The sequence below is a fragment of the Nuphar pumila genome, chromosome 7 (genome assembly GCF_984573655.1).
Source record: "Nuphar pumila chromosome 7, dmNupPumi1.hap1.1, whole genome shotgun sequence".
In the NCBI taxonomy this organism is placed as follows: Eukaryota; Viridiplantae; Streptophyta; class Magnoliopsida; order Nymphaeales; family Nymphaeaceae; genus Nuphar; species Nuphar pumila.
In genome coordinates this window covers 119,798,392-119,818,005 of record NC_143255.1, presented here as the reverse complement: position 1 = coordinate 119,818,005, position 19,614 = coordinate 119,798,392, and the positions used below count along the sequence as shown (strand labels likewise).

The window sequence follows — 19,614 nt, the reverse complement described above, 5'->3', positions numbered from 1 at the left end:
GTATTTGTATTCGTATTCGTATTCGTATTCGTATTCGTATCGTATCGGCCAAAACTCGATACAAAACCAAGCTGATTTGGCTTATTTTTAAATATTATTTTAATATTTTGCAACACATGTCATCTGCTGGTCAAAAATAGGTAAAAGTTAGTTTTGGAGCATTAGTGACATCCACATTATATTTTATTTTCTAATGGTTTGGTGCATTTGAAGGTATGACACTATTCAGCTGAAATTCATAAGTGTGTGCTGTATTGACTCAATATGACCACATAAATGTGTTTAACATGTTTTGTTTACTAAGAACCAAACCCTGTATAATTGTTTTTTAAATGTAAAATTATGATTTTTTGAGTCATAAATTTTAGTATATTATAAGCTGTTGATTTTTGAAGCCCTTGAAAATTACCCTTAAATGTTATAATTACATGATTCAAAACTCATTTTCTACTAAACAAACTCTTTAATCACATCCATAGAGTTCGATCTATAAAAAATTTATGAAAAATTATTTCTACTCATCAATAGTTCAGTACCTTCGTTAGTACCAAATATTTACCCTTTTTCATCACATTCTTTTGTGGTGGAAAGTAAGCTATCATCACACCAAGAGTGTTGGACCGCTTGAAGTGCAGCTGCTCATTTAACCAACTTTGAAAAAAAGTTGGAAGGTGGCCCTTAATAATCAATGCCACAATTATGGATCTCTAGAAAATTTTTGGCAAGAAGAAAATTTTGAAACAAATTAAATTTTTTATGTTTAAGAAAATCTTAGGCAAATATTGATATGTTAAATATGTAACTAAAAAAATTATAAAATTTAAAAAAATATAAAAATTGTTTTTATCACATTAATTTTGGCATAAACGTGTGACATTTAAAAAATAACTATATTTTAATACATCCTTCCTTGCATGTCTGATAAACAAATAATTGATTCTCAAGAATGCATCGGCCTTTAAAAATCATGATCGTTTCAAAAAATGTTGTCGATATTTGTTTTGGATCTCAGATCCAGTGTGATCTTAGGCGAGGATCTGTAAACGAATCTTGGGTTTTATATTTGAGGGGAGATGGAGAGAGTGAGAAAGAAAGAGAGGAGATTGCCCGACTTGATTTTTAAAACGAATAAACCTGAATAGGCTGACGGATTCTGAACTAAATTGAACTGAATCGGCCAATTTTTAACTAGTAGATGACGAAATGTCTTAAAATATTAAAATTGTGAAAAAATATTTAAAATTATTTTTAAAAATATTTAAAAATAAGCCAAATCAGCTTGGTTTTATATCCATTTTTGGCCGATACCATACGAATCAGCCCATTCAAGCTGATTCAACAACATTGAGATGGAGAGGGCTGCAAATCTTGGTCAGAGGTTTTAAGGTCTTCTGTTTGTTCAACCCTTTCATCTGGCATGGGCCCACACCTTGGGGTGTCAATGGGTCAGGTTTCTTTCGGACCGAGGTGGAATCAGACTTGGATGAGATTTTTGGGTATGGTATCGGGTCTGGACTCTGTTTTAATCGGGTCTACTATAGGAAAAATCATACCTAAAATTTGCAGGTCTTAATCGAAACTAGGGTAGGGACTGTGTCTGGTATAAAATTTCACAAACTATACCCGGGCCCATGCATTAATAGGACCTTTGGGTCTGAACCTGAGTCTTAATCAGGTCTTCTACCTGACAAGCGAAGCGAATTTTGTGTGTTTTGCACGTGCGAAGGGTAAAAAGGTCCTAACACTTTAATGGTAGTGGTGTATGCAGGTCGGATCGATTCGGATTCGGATTCAGGTTGCATTTTTATAAGACTCGATTTCAAATAAAAAATTAGTCATACTGACATACTCAAACCAATGTAAATTGTGTTGAGGTTCAGTTATTTATATGACATTTCAGACCCATGTTGATCATTGGGCTCAAGTTCATAACTGGTCAGGGGAAAACATTGCACAAATGCAATGTGCCGCTGCACCTGAGCGCCCTCCATCCGTTGTTGTGATTGCAAAGGGGTGAACAAGTAATTTTATAAGCATATTACCACCGAGGTGGTATCCCGTGTGATAAGGGCAGTCTTGTGTCAAGCTGAAGGCCCAGGATCGAATCCCTCTGCCATATGGGGCGTTCTGGTAGGGGTCAGCCTAACCCCATCTTGCCTTTCAAAAAAAAAATTTTTACACCATACCCAGAACCTATAGGGTTTGGTTCGGGTAAACCAGACCCGTTGACACTCCTACCAACACCACATCAGATCCTCGGGTTTGAGATCTCAGAAGTCTTAGGGTTGACAAATTGACCCAAATGGAGCTTGGGATTAGTGTAAAAATCATGTGTTAACTCTGATAAAAAGTTGCTGCATTATTTTTCTGCCATCCGTAAATTTATTGCATCACTTAATCTAAAACCATATTGGAGAAAGGATCAGATCAGAGGTTCCGATGGAGAGCGGATCCTGTCAAATGCTGGGTAAGGGGTGGGGTTTGTGGTTGTAAACGATGGGAGAGATTTGCGTCTCGGTTCCCATGGCAGCACTGTCACTGGCGCCTCGGGTGGGCATCGATCCGGCCTGTTCTAGGCCTCTTTACAGCTTGGCTCATCGGGTTTTAAGTGTGGCTCGACCCGAAAAAGGCTCAGTCTATTTATTAATGAGTCGGGTTTTTATCCCATTCTTAATGAGCTCGGGTTTGAAGAGTAACCCATGACTTGACTCATTAGCACAATAAGTCAATGTTCTAACCTAATCCAAACTCATTTATAAGTTATTTTCGAATAAGTTCATAAATTAGTTTTTATAATACCAAAAATAATGAATTAAATAAAAGATTAATGCCTCCAACTAATTATCTTTTTATTTTTCATACAATCAATGCCACTAATTAGGTAAATAGTAATAGTTACCAAGTTATTATGCAACCTACTATTAAAAAATTAATTAGGTAGCTTAGGCTCATCAGGTCAACCCAACAGTCCTTGGGCTGACCCGAGATCGACCCATATATATAACGAGCCTGGTTTCAACTCGCCCACCCCTGGTGCCTTATATGCCATTTATCTTGAAAATGAACGGTATCGATCCATCAATAATGTTCATTCTGAGCTGCTCATTTTAAACCACAAACCATCCAGATGTTTTTCATCCTGAACACAAACATGAGAGAAAAAAACACATTTGATGCTTTAAAGTATTTTGAATAACAAATATATTTTCATAATTTAAAATATAAAAAACAAAATCAAAATCTTGTTTGAATAAAAGAAAAATATAAGGTGGTACGGTACCATGATACCATAAGGTGGTACACACTGTTGTTTGAATGGATCTAGCCACCAAATGGTAAATATAATCGTATAAATGTGTTTATCGTGATTTATTTACTATGCTAGTATGTTTTATATCATACAATCCTATTTTCGAGACAGTGAAAATCAATGGCCCACAATTCATGAAAATCTAGAAATGGTATAAAACATGATATTTTAGTCGACTTTTAACCATAGTGACAAACATTTTTATCGGCAAATTTTCATTTTTCAAAAACTTGCGAGAAATTGAAAAAATTCATAAATCTCACATTTTTTGGCAAAATCTTGACAATAAAAAAATAAATTTAAAAATATAAAATTTATTTTTTATAAGAAAATATTAATAAAAATTATTTAAAAATAAAAATACATTATTTTTTGATGATAAATAGCTGTTTAAAACATAAATATCGTGTTTAAATAGCGGTATTTATGTTTTTTTTCATAAATCTCGCGATATTTTGAAAATCTCATGAAAATTTGCCGTTTTAAACTTTTAAGCAATTTCTCATGATATTATCGCAAGATTTTCCATAAATCTCGTGATATATGTCGCTATGCTTTTAACACACGAAAATATTGAACATGATCCAAAGGTTTTTTTTTTATATTAATTTACATGGAGACCTAGCGAAGTTGGCTCTGCTGCGGTATTTACCATGGCTGTCCTAGCAATGTAAAACTCTGTGGGCTTTACCCCTTGCCCCTAGAGAGTAATGGGTCCGTAGTAAAGGTCCTTTTAGTGCGCCATTAAAGGTTAAAATGTGATTTTTGTATTTTTTACACACATGATGGAAGGTCATTGTACTTTAGCTCCTATTTAGCACCAAATGGGTTTAGCACGGACCCATTTCTCTCTCTCTCTCTCTCTCTCTCTATATATATATATATATATATATATATATATATATATATATATATATATATATATATATATATATATATATATGAGAGAGAGAGAAGGAATTAGAAGGAAGTTCCAAACTAGCTTAATGGAAGTAGTTATTTTGCTTAAATTGAACCCAATAATTTTCTTAGCCTAAAAAACATGCCTTAGATTAGATACTTTTATGTTATGATGTGTTTTTTTATGGTTGAAAAATTAACACAATGAATGGCAGACATTGCATGGATAAAACTTTTCAATAAAAGTTAAAATTTTAAGTTAATTCAATCCAAACCATGTCTTTTATTAAAACAACATCGATAAGTAAAAAATGTTTACAATCATGAATTTTTTAAGTGGTTACTCTCTCTCTCTCTGGACTCCGGAGCCCCAAATCGGAGCATCTCCAGGACTTGGGAGGCTTCTGCCTACGCTTTCCTCCGATCACTTCTGGCATCCGGCGACCGTTGCGGAATCTGGAGAAGGCTGATCGCAAATCTTCACCATCATCCTGTGTTGCTTCTCCACCAACATGGTGACCTTCATGCTGGAGTTTAAAGGGGATCTTGGAGGCCTCACCAATCTTCAACCGCATGGGGGCAGGTGAAGAGGCATCGGCAGTGGTCCAGCCGGCGGTCATTCGGTATCTCAGGCGTCGGCAACAGTCTGTCATCTCTGGCACCGGGCTCCGTCTCAGCGGCCACAATCACACTCCCGAGCCCTGGAGGCTTCATCTTCCTCCCAGACATCAGGACCGATTGCTTGATCTTCCTTCAGACGGACCTCCCCCTCGCCTCTCGTACCAACAGTCAAAGTTTTGGTCTTCCGAAGCCGTCGCCCACAAGGCTACAACCACTCGTGCAGTGACATTGCCCTGTGTCTCGCCGAGGTATCCCACCAACCACAGCCACAAAGACCCTCTATGTAAGATTTTTTCTCCCTCTCGACCTCTCTCTTTCAATCTTTGCTACTTTTCTATCTCTGTCCTCTCTCTCTCTCGTCTCTTCTGGGATGAGGTTCGCGTGAATTTTCTGCCTGGCTCAATGTCACCCCCTTCCCCCTTCCTCTGGGGCTTATGCCCCTCACTCTCTCTGCGGTCCAACCAGCTAGCCCTGTCTTCAATCCTAGAGGCCTTGAATGAATGGGGGCTCGCTTTTGCCTTGCGTCGTCGAGGCGTCCTTATTGCCCTCCCATTCCGCCTATCGTTCCGTTTGTTTATCTCGCTTTCAGAGGTGCTCGATTCTTGTTTGGCCTCCGGTTCGTTGTTTCCTCGAGACGTTCGTCGCTTCGTGCGGGCCGTCAGGGTTGAAGCACTAAGGGCTTGCTCCATTGGTGCTCGTCTTCGAGCTCCATTTTTCTACCGCTGCTATCCGTGTTCAGGCAGCTCCCACGGTTGGCAGGAGGTTTCGCCTTCATGGCAGCGGTCCTTCTCAAGAAGCATTTCTGGTTCGCGTCTCCTACAGGCTAAGCCGGGTGATTGGTTGTGTGCCGCTTGTTTGGCGCTCAATTTCCGTAAGCGTCACACATGCCTTCATTGTGCCTCGCCCTTTCGCTCCAGGCGCCACCCAGTATGCAGGCGCTCTAGTGCTATCAGCCATCCTCCTCCTTGCGATCGGGTTTCGTCCAAGGTTAAGAGCTCGCGGTGCAAGGCCTCCTTCTCGCCTTGGGTGAGAGTCGCCGAACTGCAGGACCCCTCCTCTTCCGTCCTGGCCATCAAGATCGGGTCTTTTTGGGTGCCAACGCGTTTGCCGCTGTCATGTCCGATGTCGTTCATGGGTAAGCGATTTATGCTTCGTTCGAGTCAGGTCCGACAAGGTGATCATCTAGCACAATTCGCTCCCCCTGGATCATGCGATACTTTGCATGTCCCTGCACCCTCGTATGACGCCGCCGGATGTTCGGGGTCTCCTTTCTGTGTTTCTTGCAAGTATGGGAGGTCGCCTAGGTATTCAGTGGGATTTGAGGGTATTATGAGCTCTACTAGCAGGCGTTTTTTATCCTTTGCTAACCCTTTCTCTGCTACCCGAGGCATCTTTGAGGCCAGGAGAATGGTGGGTTTCCCCTTCGCTTTCCCTCGCCCTCGTGCTAGGTGTTCTTGCATTGGGAGGGTGCGTGGGTTTAGCGTCGCTCAAGGATCGTTGCTATCCTTGGCCTTGGTGACGCCGTCTTCGGTCGTTGCTAGGCTCTCGTGCCAAGCTGAGATCTCTGAGGGGTCGCAGAATGCTATCCGCTCATCTTTCAAGGCTATATCACCCGTGGGTCTTTTCCATGATGGTCCTCAGTTTCGTGTGCCGGCTTATATGTTGCAGCTTTCTATCCAACCTTTCTTGGGGCCTGCATGCAGCTTTTATCTGCCCCGTTCAGTTTCCATGCTGCTGTCATCTTTCGCCGCCTATCTTTTGAGGGACTCGAGAGCCGGTATGGATTGGTGCCTTTGGGGGGCACCCCGAGGTGCTTGGGCAGCTGGGGCTTGTCTGGGGGGTGGTGTTTGCGGCTATCATCCTTTTGTTTCACTCCCTATTGATGAGCTTTTTCGAGGCAGTGAGCTCATTTGCGGGGGGTCTAGCGGTGTTATCAGGTCTGTTAGGCTTCGATCGCCCCCCAACTGGTTTTTGAGGGCTCGGAGACTGGTTGAGTGGTGCGATGCATCCTTGCTTTTAGTGGCAACGAGGGCTCTGGGCTTTGGCATCCCGGTGGCTTCTAGGGCTAGGGGCTTTGGCGTCTCTCCTTCTATCGAGGTTTGCTCTGGTCGGGTGTGCTTGCTTCGGTCATCGACTCAGGTCTCGACGTGTGTAGTATCTGTAGGGATTTCCTATCGGTGTCTGAATGGTGATCTGGCCCCGCCTAGTATACGCTGCTTGCTCGCAGAGGGGTCCTCGTTCGTGGTGTCGGCTATCGGTGATCGTTGCTGCCCCTATCCGTTATGTCGAATTTCATGCAGTTTCATCCCTACACCCCCTTCCTTCGCAGCTGTCGGACCACACTCATCTCCTATCGTGCTACATCCACTTAGGGAGTCAGGTTTCGGTGGGCAAGATGTTCCTCCAGTTCAGCAAGCGTCTTCACTGGTCGATCAGTATTCTCAATGCAACCACCTATATTCTTTTTTAGGTTGTTCAGTGGACATAGCAGCTCGGCGTCTTCATCTATCGCTCTCTCAGTCGTAGTTGCACAACATCTCTATCATGATGGAGGATTCGTTCGCTGCTATCATCGAGGACTTGCCGTTGGTGGACGTTGGTGCCTCCGATCCTCCTCCAGTCTCCGCGCTGTCCTCGTCGGCGATCGGAGAGAGCTCTTTGTCGGGGCGAGAGGGTGCCTCACTTAGGGGTAGGCGACGGTCTTCGAAGGTCTCTGCATCTCAGGTTGGGGTATCTCCAAGGCGTTCTGCGCGGATCCGCTCTCCGCGGGGATTTCCTGATTTCTTGACATGAAGATTCTATGCTGGAATATCAGGGGCTTGAATTGCCCTCAAAAGCGCGTGTTCCTTGCTAGTTGGATCCGGCAGGAAAACCCTGACCTTGTCGCTATCTGTGAAACCAAGATGGCAGAGGTTTGTCGCTCAGTAGTATCTGAGATCTGGCGTGACGCAGTGTCTTTCTTCAAGCCATCGTTGCTATTTGCAGGCGGTATCCTTGTCCTTGGGAGGCCGTCCCTTGGAGTCTACCAGCTTGATGAAGGCACATTTTCTCTATCCGTCGTCATTCCCCTTCCAGCTAAGCCGATGCCAGCAGTGGTCACCATGGTGTATGGTCCGCACCGACCGAGCCGTCGAGAGGAGTTTTGGGAGGACCTGAATAGGATCCTTCTGTCTTTCGGGGACCAACACCTCATCATGGGCGACTTCAATTGCCTGTTGTCCTCCTCCGACTCGAGTAATCCTATCTCCTGCTCGGCTTCTATGCTTGGGTTCCAAAATTTCATTCAATCAAACCAACTGTATTCTGTTCCGCATCATGGTGAAGCTTTCTCTTGGTCCAATCGTTGCGCTCGCCCATGCTACCGCTTGCTTGACCGTGTTTCTCGTCTCTCCTGTTCTGCTGACCTCGCTAAATGACCTCTCATGTTGTCTTCTCCCTCCATCTGTCTCTGACCATAGTCAGTTGGTCATCCGATGGGGGCATGGTTTTTTCCGCCACATCAAATTCAGATTTGAGCAATGGTGGATCACGGAGCCAGATTTTGAGTCTGTAGTCCGTCTATCTTGGTGTGGCTCGTGCACCGCAGCTAGGGCAGCTACTCGTTGTGTGGTTAAGTGTCGCCGCTTGTCTCGAGCAATTAAATCATGGCTTATCTCGAGGCATATCAGTAAATTTCAGCATATAGAGGATTGGGAGCGTGAGCTGTCGTTGATCCACCAGTCTCTCTCAGACTCGGCCTCCATGTCGAACTCAGGTATTGCCTGCCTGAACGCTAGATCCGCAGAGCTGACTCTGCTTTTACGGTCATGGCGCATGAAAGAGGAGATTCGGTGGAGGCAGCGGTCTCATGCTATTTGGCTTAAAGCGGGTGACGGAAATACTCGCTTTTTTCACTCTGTTGCCTCTCATAGGCATCGTAGGCATGCCATTCCTTCCATATGCATTGAAGGTGTTTACCACTCTGGGGATCAGGTTCTACCAGCGGTGACTGATTTCTTCATCAAGCTTTATGCCAGAAATCCCTCGGCCGGTGGGTCGATGGGTACGGACTTCATTCGTTGCATCGACCATGCGTTATCCAAGTCTTTGCAGGTGCCCTTTTCGAAAGACGAAATCTTTGCGGCAATTACAGCTTTGTTCGGGTGGAAAGCCTCTGGTTTTGATGGTTATCCTGTGGACTTCTATCGCACCTTTTGGACGTGTGTTAAGGGTGATATTCTGAGTATGTTCGTTGAGTTCCACCGCAACAGTCGGTTACCATCTATCTATCACCTGGCCATTGTATCTCTTATTCCGAAAGACGCTACGTCGGTGGACATAGCGCGGTACCGTCCTATCTCGGTCTTAGGGGGAATCTATCGGATCATTGCCAAGGTATTGGCTACCAAGATGCGATCTGTCGCTAATCAGATCTTTTCAGATGCTCAATTTGCCTTCATTCCCCATAGACGGCTGCAACATTCATTTATTTTGGCCACAGAAGTGGTTCACTCTATGAAGTCCAGCGGGAGGCCGTTCTTTACTCTGAAACTTGACTTCCACAAAGCGTATGACTCGGTGCACTGGCCTTTCCTCTTTCACATGTTGGAGAACTTTGGATTTGGTCGGCGCTTCTCTAGCTGGGTGCGTGAGTTGGTCACTAATGCACAATCCTAAATTCAGATTAACGGGGCCTGTGGTAAGCAGTTCAAGGTTGGGCGTGGTATTCGGCAAGGATGCCCCTTGTCCCCTCTGCTTTTTAACATCGTTTCTGAAGGCATTGTAGTCGTGCTCAAGAGGGCCGTGGGGTGTGGTTTTATTAAGCCACTAGGAGTTCAGGAGTTTCAGAGCAATATTCTTACTTACGCCGATGATATGATTGTTTTCGGCGTTGGATCCATCGAACAAATGTTAAGAGTCAGGCTAATCATCCTCTTCTTCCTATCGATGTCGGGTCTCTCGCTAAATAATGATAAGTGTTGCATTTCCATGATCAATGTTCCCCCGCATATGCAGGCCATTGGGCAGAAGATCTTTCAGTGTGCCACTTCGGATAAATTTTTCTCCTACCTTGGTCTGCCGCTTCAGCTCTCACGGATTCCATCAGTTGCTTGGAACGCCACTCTCCAAAAGGTTCAGAATAAAATTTCGACTTGGCAGGCCTCCTACCTTTCAATTGCCGGCAGACTTACTCTCATCAAGCATGTTTTAAATGCGATGCCAGAATTTATTATGTTTATGTTCCTTATGCCTGTGAGGATCAATAAGAAGCTCTCTAGAGTATTGACCAGGTTTCTGTGGTCTGGGCAAGGTAACAATAAAAAACGTCACCTTGTGGGTTGGGAAACGATAAGGCTACTGCAGAATAGAGGGGGTTTGGGGATTTCAAACTCTAGGTTAAGAAGTATTGTTCTGGTTGTTAAGCAAAGTTGGCTTGCGCATCAATCGGGGTCCCCTTGTGCGAATTTCCTTCGGGCTAAATATGGATCAGTGGGGTCTTTGTTTGGGGGTCGGCACGCAATTAGGTCGCCCATTTCGCATCTGCGGAGATCGTGGATTCAAGCTTGGTCTGCTGTGTGGGGTGGTGAGGGCGACGACGTCGCTCAGAGCCAGTTCCTTTGTAGAGCGATCACCCCGAATGGCTTCGTCCGCACTAAAGACACCTACCTTTCTCTCCTTCCGGCAGGTGTGAATCGGTTCCATATGAGAATTATCTGGGGCAAAGGTCCTCCTCCGAGAGCGCGCTTCCTTGCTTGGCTTATTTTGCATGATCGGGTGCAGACAGATAGCTTCCTCAAGTCTATAGGTTTCTGTATTGTGAGTAAATGTGTTCTTTGCGAGAGGGCCGAGGAATCTGCGTTACACCTATTCTGGGAATGTCAGGTCTTTCAAGATATCTTTAAGGGTACCTGGAATAAACCGGTCGTGTCCGTGCGCCAGGAGTCTTTCGCTGTAGACCTCTTGTGGGGACCCCAGCCAGTTCGTAGATGTAAAAGTTGGCGGATCATTTGGAGAACTTGGTTGCTCTCTTCCTGGTGGGCCGTTTGGATGTCGCGCAACAATGCTATTTTCAGGCAGACCCCGGTTAATTTCAACAAGTTAGTAAATTATATTTTGGCGGATATATACGCATCGTTACGCATATGCCTTCCGGATCTTCAACGTCACTTGCCGCTAAGGCCTACCCCGGATCCGGACTGATCGCCTCGGATTTTATCTGTATTTTGTGTCTATTTTTGGCTTATGTGTTCTTTGTCTTGTTTGTCGGTTTCAACGGTTGTTGAACCTGTCGTAATGTTGATATCTTTGATTCTGCTCTCTCTCTTTCTGCACACATGAATTCGCGCACACACACACACCGAAGTTGCTCCTTCCAACCAAGAGGTTCCAAATCAAACACTTCAAGGTTGGAAGTTAATTTTTTGAAAAAGAAATAACAAATGGAAAACAAAGCCATAAACGAGGAAAACTTATAAAATAGAGAAGCAAGAATTCAATTTTCCTATCCTTAAAATTATGATAAAATGTATGTAAGACATGTATCTGATCAGCCACCACCGAGGTGGTAGCCCATGTGGTAAGCGGGTCCCGTGTCAAATCCCTCTGACACATGGGACGGCTGTTTTCTGGTAGGGTTCCGCCTAACCCAGCTTGCCTTTCAAAAAAAAAATGTATCTGATAATAAATGCCTTCTTTTAAATGTTGAAAATATGCTTTATTTATGCTAATTTTCATTGCAAATACTGCGTTCCTATATATAATAAGCATAAATAAGCCTAACTGAGGGAAAACAATTCAATGCCACCATAACTTTTACACTTTGAGGTCATTTTGGAAACATATATTTAAGTAAGAAGGCTTCCTGGGGCATAAATTATTTGTCATTATTGGGCATGGTATTTATCTGCGGTCATGGGATTTGGTGATAAATTAGAGTTAAAGAACTTTTTCTCAGTTTGAAGCATAAAATGCCAAAACCAGATCTGACCCATCCAATTAATCAAAGACACGGTTGAGTGTGTGAAAGGGTGTAAAGGGGAACACCCATAAAAGCTTTTTAGCAATCAATGAGAGAGAGAGAGAGAGAGAGAGAGATTCATGGTAAGTTGTTGGATCACATTAATTTCATGAATGTGATCTAACCGCATCCATTAATAAGCATCAACGTCATCCACCTACCCAACTCCCACCCCCAAACTACACTTCTTCATCCCATTCAAGAAGACAACCATCTCCAAAAGCTGGGTCTCCACATTTTTATTTCTGCTGCCCACAAGCCCATTTTGTACTGTACGGCTTTCTTCTCTCCACAATGGCAAGCAGGGTTGCCGGTCAGTTTTCTTACCACAGGCTCGTCACTGAGAGTGAGGATCTGTTGGAGGCCTCAGAGTTCCCATGGAGGTCATCTTCTAGAAGCTGGACAAGGCAGAGGAAGTTCCACTCTAAGAGGAGGTACAGGCTGAGGATCCCTAGCCTGGGGAGGTTCCTTAGGAGGAGGAACCGCTTGCTGTCTGCCTTTAGGGTGTCCTGTGGGAAGGTATTCAAGAGGCTGATGGAGGGTAGATCCCATTTTGGGGAGCTGTTTGCTGGTAACTACATGTTCATGCAGGTGAGTCCTACTCCCCTGGGATGCTTGGAGAAGACACTCATGGCCCAGCGATCGAAGTATCTCCCTTGCAAGGTTGCTTGAATCCTCTGCTTTCCTTCTCCCTCTGTTGCTTTTGTTTTAACTTTTCCTCCTTTCTGTTCTTCCTGGGAGTTGTTTGTGGGCGTTGCTGTGGTTGCAAACTTGCAATGGAGCCCAAATCTCATGGTGCTCGGGGTGCACAAACTTTTTTCCTTTCTCTTGCTTTTTGGCCATGTAAACAGTAACTAGATAAATGAGATAAAAGCTTCATGCCAAAATTTACTTTTTTTCCCTTAAATTTCCTGTGAACTTTTGTTATTTGGTTGGCATGTCACGAATCACGAGAGCTTCCTCCTAATCCTTAATGATCTCTCTCTCTCTCTCTCTCTCTCTCTCTATATATATATATATATATATATATATATATATATATATATATATATATATATATATATATATATATATATATATAGTGGCGTAGCTAGGATTCATGTGGGGGTGTAGGGGGGCGGCGGCAAGCAGGGGTGTAGGAAAAAAAAACTGGTTTGATAGTCGGGGTTCGGGGGCAGCGCCCCACCCCCCAAAAAAAAAATTTTTTTTTGAGATAAAATAAAAAATGGCTACAATTATTAATAAAGTTCTATTTCATATGGACAAATCAAACTATTTGCAGCAGTCAAGCTGGGCTAGGACTGGGCTACAAAAATGGATAAAAATCTATTTTATATGGAATCAGGGCGGGGATAGGACTGGGCTTTTAAAAAAAAATTAACTGTTTCGGGAGGCACCCAGTCCTGCCCCCAACTTCGCCTATATATATATATATATATATATATATATATATATATATATATATATATATATATATATATTATGAATCTAACAACCAATGGTAGGTCTAACGGTACGGACGTGCCTAGCATGATTTATTTACTATGGTATAAATTTTTGTCATGGCTATTACCATAAAATTTTATTTTTGAGACAGCAAAGAATCAACTGCCTAGAATCCATGTCAACAAGGGTGGTTTAAAAATGATATAAAACATGATCTTTGAGTAAACTTTAATACATGAAAAACATAATCCAAAGGTTAAAAATTGAATTTAGAGGTTAGATCTGTGTAAAATCAATGGTGCATACCACCATAAGGCACCCAAATATTAACCCGATCTTTGAGTAAGCTATATATGTATGATCTCTAATGTGTGAACCGCCAGAACCCGCTCTTCAATCATCAGATTTTGATGCATAAACTAGATTTTTTTAAGGCTTTAAAATCAATGGCTCATAATCTTGGCAAATAATCAAGCATTCAAAAAATGCAATTTTCATCAAAATTACACTATCCAATGGTAGATTCCTAGCAAACTCACCGTCCCATGCACATCCACATGGTTGGATTTGCAAAAAAAAGTATTAAAAATGCCCATGTTTCTAATTTTCATATTCTAGTTTTCATATTCTAGTGACTATATATATATGCTACAATTGGAGTTGGAATCTTATGATGTGAGTTGTTTGGACTCAATCTAACCTCGTACATATGTTCAACACGCTCAATTTAGTAAGAATCAACCCTCTTTTTGATAAGCAGTAAGAATCTACCCTTGAATCATGTTTTTTGGCAAAAAAAACATGATTTTATGAGTTGAGAAAAGCCAATGGAAGCCTTATGTGGTAAGAGCAGTTAGTGCACGTCACCTTGTGTTGGAACTTTGCAGGTTCAAAACCCAATGGTATAGTTGTATAACTGGTAGGGGTCAGCTTGCCTTTCAAAAAAAAAGAAAAAAAGTCAATGTGTTCGTAGCTTTTGGTTTTTGGATAACCTGAAAAACCTGTATAGGTTAGATTCTAGTGATGCAAAAGTCAGTTATCACTAATAAAAACACATAAATCACATCTATGATGTTAGATGCAAGAAAAAAAAATTGTATGCTAAGCCCATTGTAAATACAATCCACTGTAGCATACACTAATATATATTTGGCAATACATCTTTGCTAAATGAAACATGCTAAATGGGTTTTCAAACTTTTTCCATTTTATTTTTAAATCCTGACTATACAAAAGTGATCTATGTACTTAATTTTATAGGGATCAACTCTTGAAGTGTTCCAATTCCGACACATGAGTGGGCTTTTATAAGGCTTGAAAATTCAACCGACTAAAATCTTTGTAAATTTTTGAGGCTTCAAATATCATTTTTTCATCAAAAATACATGATCCACGTGTGGATTCCTAGTAAATCGCCCATGCCCAACACATTTATGCGGTCAGAACCTCAAAAAAATAATGGAAAAACTGAAAAACTCATTTATCATGTTTTATTTAGCATAAATGTATTATTCTATATATATATATATATATATATATATATATATATATATATATATATATGTGTGTGTGTGTGTGTGTGTAAATATTGGCTACTAAATAAATTAGTCATTTGAGACAATGTCTACATGTTAGGTTCTAAAAAAGAGCCCAATAAACTATACGTGTAGGGTAAATATTGGTTATTAATGAAGGCATGAAACTAATGAGCTAAAAATGACATGTGTCAGTTGTATCGACTCACTCTAACCACATAGATGTGTTCAACATGGTTTGTTTGCTAAGGATCAAGCCTTGGATCGTGCTTTACGTAAAATGCAATCTTTTGAGTTGTGAAATTTTGGCACATTATGGGCCATTGATTTTTAGACCCCTCTAAAAACCTAATTACTTGTCATAATCACATAATTCAAAACAAGTTTCTTACTAAACAAACCTTGTAGATCACATGATCTACAAAAATTTGAACATTTTTTAAGAAAAAAGTGATTTCTACTCATTTGCCCCGCACCTTCAATAGTAGCCAATATATATATATATATATATATATATATATATATATATAGTTAGTTAGTTAGTTAGTTTCTTGGTCTCCTTTTGGGCTCGTTTTGTGGAACTGAACATGTAGACGTTGCTTTACATGGCTAATTTATTTAGTACAAAATGACTTTTGGATCATGAGATTTTGATGTGTAGGTTTTTCACAAGCTTCGGCAATAAACTGCCCACTAAAATTTCATGACCTAGCCTATCAAAAAACAAAATTCATGACCTAAAAGATGATATTTGTACTCTAAGAAAGCACAACTCAAGATATGATACCTAACAAACAAAACATGTTGCATGCATCTCAACTTGCGCAAATGATTTTCCAACTTAATAGCATACATAGTCCAATTAACATTTTTTTTTACACAGAAAGGTGGGGTTAGGCAGACCCCTACCAGTTATACAACCATATGCTGGGATTTGAACTTGCAACATCCCAACACAAGGTGACGTGCACTAACTTCTCCTGCCAGACAAGTCGAGCCCCGCTGGTTAGTCCACTAAACATTCATGCACACATGAGAGAGAGAGAGAGAGATGTAATCTACCATTCAACTTGTTCCTCTTTTTTCATCAAATTTGTGCTCTGTGGACCTACCTTTATATCTTACATGGTAGGGATGAATACCCTGCTGGGATAAACCACCATGTTGGTGGTGGTTGCCCACGATGTGGATAACGCTCCCCCACGGAAGGTGTTTCTTCCGTTAAACCCGTACAGAATCAGGAGAGAATGATTGCACCTATAAAAGGGGGTTTCATAAGCAACCTCAATACGGTGTAAAAAAGAGTTGTACAGAGGAATACGAGAGAGGGTTTAGAGACTTACCTCTTCATTCGGAGTATTTCCATCCGATCGCGGGAATCGGTCATGCTCACTGACTGCATCCGGCAGCTTGCGCTTGTGGAGGGATGCAGTCTGACTGAGGAGAAACCACTCCTTGCTTCTATCAACCTCTGCTCCAGCCGACCTCCACCACCAGCAGAAGCACACTTATGGCTGCCTCAGGTACGCAGTCCTTCCCTGTTGATATACTGTTTTCATAACAGTATTTATGTTCTCTTTGTCTTAGCGCAGGGCCACTGCCATTAAGGGGAGGCGATCCCGGACCGATCCATCATTGGGTTATGGGTCCACACCCCACATCCGCTGCACGGGGCGTGTTTCTGGTCATCCAGCAATGCAGGTCGCCGTGGGGTGACGCTGCAACTGGTCGCTTGCACCGGCGACTGTCGTCGTTGGGCGACAGACAAACAAAAAGCAAGGGGGTTTCAGGTTTTTACCCATTCCTCTGTCCAATCCACTGTCGGACAGAAGGGGGTTTTGTCGTCGCCATCAGGATGTCATTGGGAGGCAGAAGCTTTCGTCGGCCTCTTCTCCGGTGCCGAGCTCTGTCCGGCGTCTCGCTGATGCGTTCTCGATGTTTCCTCTACCATTGGGCGAGGAGAGGTGCAGTGCCGGTCTGAGCTCCGTGAAGGTCGCCAGCAAGTGCGGCGACATGGGTCGTCGGTAGGCGATATGGGTTGCCGGCGGCGATTTGGGTTAATTCTAACCCCCTTTTGCAGAAAAACAGAAAAACCTTGGGATTTCTGTTTTACAGTTTTGTTTTTAATCGGGTGGAACCGGATCAGGTTCGGTCCGATATTGGTTTGAACCCGGATTTGGTTAACCCCAGATCTGGTTAACCCCGGGTTTGACCCAAATTTGGTTAACATTGGGTCTGACCCGGATCCGGTTAAACACCAGGTTCAACCCGGATCTAGTTCAAATTGGGTCTGACCCGAATCTAGTTCAAACCAGGTCTGATTTGGATCCAATTTAAAGCCAGGTCCGACCCGGATCCAGTTTGAATTTGTTCTGACCCGGATCCAGTAGGGTTCAGGCACTATTTGGCCTGAATCGGATCAGGGACTGATTCGGCCCCTTTTGGAATCGGTTCAGAGCCATTTTTGACTGGTTCCTTCCAGTTTCTCACTGGTTCCGAGATGCTAAGACTCTGTTTTAGTAAATATAAGAAAATACAGGGATTTTGGCATACAGTTATAGGGTTTTCATGAACTTTTGTTTATACTTGACATCAATTCATAAGGTTCAGAACCGGTTCAAACTCTTGAATAACCGGTTCGGGGTTGTTTTAGACTGGTTCAGAGTGCTTTAAGACTGGTTCCTACTTGAGGACTCAGGGTTTTACCTATTTAAGCTTGGCTTTTGCTATTGTTCATGCATTTATTTATAATTATGCATGCATGAATAATTGTTTAATATTGGCATCAATGATAGTTATAAGATGACTTAGTGAATTCATGTCACCAAAGTGACTAAATACATGTATGTTGTCAAAATTTTATACTATCATACAGTTTTAGCTAATATTATTGTTGTACTTAGATTCATGAAACGATAAATGACCCAAAGGTAGTTTTATCGTGTTTGGAATTTAAGTAGTGTAGAATAAGGTAAATGTGTTGAGATACATCACACATGTGTATCCAAAGGTATCTTGTGTTGATGGTCTAACTTCATAAAAACTTTAGTTTTACCGAATATGGTCGGTAGGCGAAGTGGTTTCGCATGTCGGAGCTCTTACCAAAGTAGGACTCCGATGACCCCCTTCACTCACCTGGAAATAAGCATATTAATTAAGGGTCTTTATTCTTTTGATTTTTTCATTAAAGTTTTGGTCTCATACGAATGCTTCTTGATACATGTCTTTTGTCGTGCAGTTTCTAGTTCTATGATTTTAGATGGCTCTAGCTGTATACTTTTTTTAGATGGATCGAACTTTAGTGATTAGAAAAAGACTATACTTTTTATATTAGGGTATATGGATCTGGATCTGGCCCTAAGGATAGAAGAACCTGCTGCTCTAACTGATCAAAGCACTATTGATCAAAAGACTGCTTTTGAGAAGTGAGAGCACTTGAATAGACTTAGCTTGTTGCTTTTGCAATCTAAGATGACTAAGAATATTAATATTGTCATACCACAATGCAAGACAGTTAGAGAGTTTTTAAGTGCTATTGAAGCATAATTTATGAGTTCTAATAAGGTCAGAGCAAGTACCCTGATGTCTAAACTCATACCTATGAAATATACTGGAGGAGAAAATATTCGTCAGCACATTTTTGGAGATGAGGAACATAGCGTCTCAGCTAAATGACATGAAACTCACTATCTCTGATTCTTTTCTAGTGCATTTAGTTCTAGCGTCCTTACCCTTGGAATACGGACCTTTCAAAATCTCTTACAACACACATAATGATGAATGGACATTGAATGAACTTATGTCCAAGTGTATTGAAGAAGAAGAGAGATTGAAAGGAGAGAAGATGCAGAGTACACATATGACTTCTCATGCATCCAAGGTAGGACCAAGAAAGAATGCATTTGAGAGAAATTCTAGGAAGAAGCCAATAGGGGATAAGACATCCCAAGGCAAACAATCTGATTATGATCCCATAAAGTGCTTTTTTTGCAAGAACAAGGGACACAGAAAGGCAGATTTCATAAAGTACAAAAGGTGATTGAAAAAGAGAGGTAATTTGTCATTTGTTTCTCATTAATGTAATTTATTATAAATTTTTGAAAACAGTTGGTGGATTGATTCAGGTGCTATTGTTCATATTTTCAATTGTCTATAGTTGTTTCTAAGCAGAAGGGAACCAATAATACACGAGAAGAGCATCTATTTGGAAAACACGATGCATTCACATGTGAAGGGTGTTGGAATCTGCAGGATTACTCTAGATACAGGCATAGTTTTAGATCTTCATAATGTCTTTTATATTCCATCATATAGTAGAAACTTAATTTTAATTTCGAAATTGGATAAATTTGGATATTGTTTTAAGTTTGAAAATTCCAAATTGTTCATTTATATAAATTTAATTGAAATTGGTTTTACATTAGTTTATGATGGTTTGTATAGATTGAATATGAAGATCAAAACTCAAGAGTCCCTGACTTTTGAATACGCATTGGTTGGAAATAAACGTAGCTTGATAAATGATAAATCTTACATGCATTGGCATCGAAGGTTGGGTCATATCTTTGAAAAGATAATAAAGAGACTCATAAATGAAGAGATCCTGAAATCTCTAGATTTTATCGACAATGACCCATGTGTTGATTGCATAAAGGCTAAGCATACAAACACATATAAAGAGGGTGTCAAACGCAGTAGTGAGATAATGGAGATAGTCCATAATGTATGTGGATCGTTTACCCCCTGTTACACAGACGAGAAATATTTTGTCACCTTTATTGATGACTATTCACGGTATATGTATC

At 41.5% G+C, this 19,614-nt stretch overlaps 1 protein-coding gene across 1 annotated transcript; it reads left to right on the top strand.

Moving 5' to 3' along the window:
• Positions 1–7,734: 7,734 nt before the first annotated feature.
• On the top strand, positions 7,735–12,500 carry LOC149833198 (uncharacterized). The gene is made up of 5 exons (XM_090013383.1): positions 7,735–8,129; positions 8,290–9,454; positions 9,518–9,700; positions 9,827–10,101; positions 12,134–12,500. Exons 1-5 carry the CDS (start codon positions 7,735–7,737, stop codon positions 12,498–12,500), a joined length of 2,385 nt encoding a protein of 794 aa, XP_089869509.1.
• The last annotated feature ends 7,114 nt before the right edge of the window (positions 12,501–19,614 follow it).

Bases quoted from the DNA above. Each gene is read 5' to 3' on its own strand.
- LOC149833198 (XM_090013383.1), top strand. From the start codon at position 7,735: ATGGCAGAGGTTTGTCGCTCAGTAGTATCTGAGATCTGGCGTGACGCA. The intron at 9,701-9,826 runs GTTGGATCCATC...CCGCATATGCAG, and splicing joins ATGATATGATTGTTTTCGGC to GCCATTGGGCAGAAGATCTT. The intron at 10,102-12,133 runs GTTTCTGTGGTC...AATGGCAAGCAG, and splicing joins CTCTCTAGAGTATTGACCAG to GGTTGCCGGTCAGTTTTCTT.